This window comes from Phanerochaete carnosa, assembly GCF_000300595.1.
Source record: "Phanerochaete carnosa HHB-10118-sp unplaced genomic scaffold PHACAscaffold_322, whole genome shotgun sequence".
NCBI classification, from domain to species: domain Eukaryota; kingdom Fungi; phylum Basidiomycota; class Agaricomycetes; order Polyporales; family Phanerochaetaceae; genus Phanerochaete; species Phanerochaete carnosa.
In genome coordinates, this window is record NW_006767949.1 from 1 (window position 1) to 4,267 (window position 4,267).

Genomic DNA, 4,267 nt, shown 5'->3' on the forward strand with positions numbered 1-4,267 from the left:
GTTCTCCTCGCCACCGTCGCCGCCTTCGTGGGCAATCACTGTGTGTCCGACCTTTTGTATGACTTGAGTATAGTGAGTGTGTCGAGAGGTAGAAGTAAGGGTATTTCTAAGAATAATATAATAAGCTCAGTACAGGAGAGAGTATGATAAGTATGAGGGCGACATACAGATGGGCTGGCCGGAGGTTAGTTCAAATGGTGCTAGGGCGCCTAAGTCAGGCTAACCAAGCCTGTTCGCGCAACCTTCAGCTCGCCTATGCAGAGGCTCGAGTAGGCAGCCTGTAAAGAGCTGGAGGTGCTTCAGAAAGGTCATCTAAACACTTCCACAGTTTTTGAAGCTGACGCACTTTGCTAAATGTGGCAGGAGTTTTTTTCTCTGTCATTTACTTCCACCACCGCCTGGTACGCCTCGCATGTCGTCAGGCCGCAAATGTACCTCAACCGGGAAGGTGACTATATTTGACTTATAATCTTTCTATTATGTCTCATTGAGTAAGATATACAGGTGAAGAGTGCACAGCAGCTCGTACCCTGCTGGTGTTCAGTGTGCAATGGCAAGCTCGTGCCATACATCAGGAAACACTGTTTGGCGCCGTAGTAGGGGCTTCACTACCAAAGCGTCCGAAGCGTCCGAAGCTAGCGGCGCGCGGAGCTGCCCACCACGTAGCACAAGGAGTTGCGGTAGTGGCATCGGAGTAGAGGCTCACCTTCTGTTTTCATTATAGCCACAATTACTCATTTTCTAGTAATATAATGATTCCTGTAACCAACTAGCTAGTACTACAGTCGTTCAGAAAGTCCGCACACGAGAATGAGACACTACTTTGTGCGGGCGCTTGGAGCGATGCACGACTGTCCAAGTCTGTCAACGCCGGCCCTAAACTGATGGCGCTATTGGTTCGTTGCCACATCGTTGCGTCTCAGTTCTTCTCCCATCCTTAGCTCTGCCCTGCGATGACAAGCAGGTGATATGCTACGAGCAAAGTAAGTGTTCTGAGATTGAAGATGGGCTCCGTCACTAACTACTTTTGATGTGACGCACTGCGGCCACACAGCTCTTCATTGTTGCCGCAACGCGGTCGAGCGGTCGAGCAGTCACGGCAGAAGCAGGAGGCTGTGCAGCACTGGGGCAGGGGTGGAGGAAGAGTGGCAGATAGCAGGTAGGCAGCCATGCGAAATGGGTAGGTAGTCGTCCAGTGGAGGCGGCGGTGGAAGTGCCAGGCTGGCGGGCAGGTTGGCAGGCGCAATGACCGGCATCCTGTGCAGCTGCTCGAGAGACATGTGGGTGCGCCCGTCATTGAACAGCAAGCATGAATACCAGCGAGAGGCTCAGTGGCATATCATTGAGCGGTGAAGACGAGCCCGTGAGTGGCGGAGAGAAAGTGGTAAGCACGGCTCGCACAGGTACCGTGTATGAAGGCTCACCGGGGTCGGCACTTGGACCTCCAGGCCATTGTCTCGACGCCGTCCAACCAGCGCAGCCCCTACTGATGGACGAGTTTGATTCCGCCTCTTGTGGTGGAGTCCTCGGGTCCAACAAGCTCGCTGTCAGCCTCTGAATGGTGGATTATATGCTGCAGATGGCAAGCGTCGGCTACTCAGGCGCGTACCTGTGCACGCACAAGCTGGGCATATCGTACAACCTGCTCGAGCTGCTGGCGGGTGTCGCGGGCGGTGCGAGTGTGGGTAGTGCGAACATGATTGCGAATTTCTATGCGGTGCTCGCTGTAGCGGGGGCGCCTATGAGCGCGAATGGGAGCCGCGTCCTTAATCTCAGCATAGACGGCTCGCAAAGCAACTACAGCACCACGCATGTGGCTGCACCATCTACGACCAGGTGATAGCGCATGTGCGTGCACTCGCGCTCTTCAACCACACAAACGTGTCCACTGCCGGCACTGACTTTGTGTTGCCCGCGGCGCTCTTCCCCAGAGTACCGCAGCCTGACGCCGTCCTTGTATGTTACCTCAGTGTGCCACATCCAGCTGTGTGCTCAAGGTGATACATACTAATGTAATGTTTGCCCATGCTCATTCAAGTGGTAGTACAAGACATTCTGTGTAAATACAGCCCTGTAAAATAGTTAATATGCTATTCAATATTAATGCTCTGATGATACTTGTATGATGAGATGGGTGATTGGTTATCAATGCTACAATACCAGGTGCAATATTGCTTACATGGGGCAAGCTACAATTATACCTCAGAGTTGCTACAAGAGTGCTCCTGAGACTAGTGGTTACTACGAGAGTGCTCCTGAGACTAGTGGTTACTACGAGAGTGCTTCCGGAGCAGGGACGTGTTCGGTGCTTGCTACTGAAAGGGGGACCATTCTCCGACTGCTTCGACTTCTACACTGGCTTCGTAATACTATGTAGCAAAGTCATTTTTCCCTGATGTACCACACCCAGCATAGCCATGCAAAACGCAACTATGAGATTGCACCGAAGGGCAAAGAATTGAGCAGCGAGAGCGACACAGCCAATGAAATAACTCTCGACGAGTTCCTTGCTCAACGTCACATGAAGAAGAAGAAGAAGAATGCTGCCATTGCTGCTACTAGTGCCGCAGTGCAGTCCACCACCAGCACGAGCATGCTCGCAGCTCCTCCATCACACCCAGTCAGTTTCAAAATCGCCAACGACGCCACACCCAATGTAGAGAGTGCAGCTATGGCGCATATAGTCACTGCAACCTTGACGTCTGATAGTGACCGAGGCTCTCTGCTCGGCAGTGTCGTACCACACAGTCCCGACCATCTATCCACGCCACCAACTTCTTCTACTGCAGAGTCCTTGCCGGGTACATCCCTTTTATTCCCAGCCCCCACCGCTATCTTTGCCGCTGCACTGAGTCCTGCCGCAGATGCCATTGCACCATCACTGCCCGAGATCCCGAAGGATAACAACTACTCTGTGGGCCACACCTCGGCAGATTATTCGGACTCTGGTCCAGGGTCACAGGCTGCCGGAATCGACGTCCAAGACCAAAGTATTGGGCTGATCTCAGATCCCAGCAAGCTCTCACTTCCCGGTGTTCCAGAACGCCTTTCGCAGGTGGTACCTGAAGACGTCAATACCAACACGGATGCCCATGGTGCTGAATTAATTGCTGATCTCGGTGAGTCGATGCTTTCTAGTGCACCAGAACTGATTTGCTAATAGGAGCAGCTGAAGACGTCAATGTCTGCATTCCAGATCCTGGTGAGCCTGCGCTCCCTGATGTTCTGGAGCAACCTTCGCGGACGGTACTGGCAGAGGACCTGCAAGTCACTGCGGCGCAGCCGCAACAGTGGCCGCATCAGGTCTTTGAGCATAAGCTCTCTGCGCACAAAGCCATCAAGTCCTCCCGCGATCTTTGGTTCTGGAGGCCAATAATGCTCCTTTGCGCCTTCCTGCACTCGGAGCACTCAGTATCCCATCGCGCCATCAATATTCTCATTACAGTTCTTCACTATCTCTTCACTGTCTTTGGTTTCGTTGACCAGAAAACCGACGTACCGCAGACTCTGAGGACGACAGTAAAGCAGCTTGATCTCGGTGACAACTTTGCCGTCTACCTCATGTGCCCCTCATGTTGCCGCTGTCATGCACTATAACTATAAGTATAGGAAAACTAAAGGAATAATAGGTATTCAAATCAAAAAGAAACTGCTTACTCAGAGCTGCAAAGTAAGCATAAACACTTAAGCTTACTAAAAGTGAATCAATGACTAATAATATGACTCAGCTTCTTAGTAATCTAGAAACCATGCTTAGTAAAGGTCTATGCTCAACAGCTATGAATTACCAAAATATAGTAATACTCTAACAAACATTAGTAATAGCTTACCAATACATTAGTAAAACAGACAGAAGGCTGACTAATACAGACAAAATGCTTATTAATAAAAGTAGAAGTAGCTTAGTAATTACAGTAGAATAGAAGAGCCAGTTTTGCTATTGGCTAAGGAACAACAGGCTGAAAGGTATAAATAGGAGAGGTTCTCTGAGAGCAAAAAGGACACGAACACACCAACCCACCAAGCACCACACACACTCTCAAGGATTTAGCTAGCAGCAAACCTGCAGTTAATCCCCTGAGCTCTTTAGCTCTCAAAGAATAGACTTCTTTCTTTAAAGCCTAGGAAATTCCTTAAGCACAGTAGAGCCTCTGACTTTCAAATAACCTGAAGGAAAACGCCCTTGGTATAGTGCACGAGTTCACTATTTGACTAACCCTAGACTGCGAGAGCTAGTGGTGTCATTATTTGAGACTGTGGTACATCT

The 4,267-nt window shown here is 50.3% G+C and overlaps 2 protein-coding genes across 2 annotated transcripts; both read left to right on the plus strand.

The window, feature by feature from the left end:
- The first annotated feature begins 1,057 nt into the window (after positions 1-1,057).
- Positions 1,058-2,092, plus strand: PHACADRAFT_266185 (glycoside hydrolase family 79 protein). Its single transcript, XM_007402663.1, has 2 exons — positions 1,058-1,384; positions 1,449-2,092. The coding sequence occupies exon 2, from the start codon at positions 1,559-1,561 to the stop codon at positions 1,838-1,840; it is 282 nt and encodes a 93-aa protein (XP_007402725.1). The 5' UTR covers positions 1,058-1,384; positions 1,449-1,558; the 3' UTR covers positions 1,841-2,092.
- Positions 2,093-2,395: 303 nt separating this feature from the next.
- On the plus strand, positions 2,396-3,597 carry PHACADRAFT_202479 (uncharacterized protein; the record flags this gene model as incomplete). The annotated part of the gene is made up of 2 exons (XM_007402664.1): positions 2,396-3,119; positions 3,164-3,597. 2 exons carry the CDS (start codon positions 2,396-2,398, stop codon positions 3,595-3,597), a joined length of 1,158 nt encoding a protein of 385 aa, XP_007402726.1.
- Between the last annotated feature and the right edge of the window lie 670 nt (positions 3,598-4,267).

Excerpts from the sequence above, each read along its gene's own strand:
- PHACADRAFT_266185 (XM_007402663.1), top strand. The coding sequence starts at position 1,559 with ATGGTGGATTATATGCTGCAGATGGCAAGCGTCGGCTACTCAGGCGCG.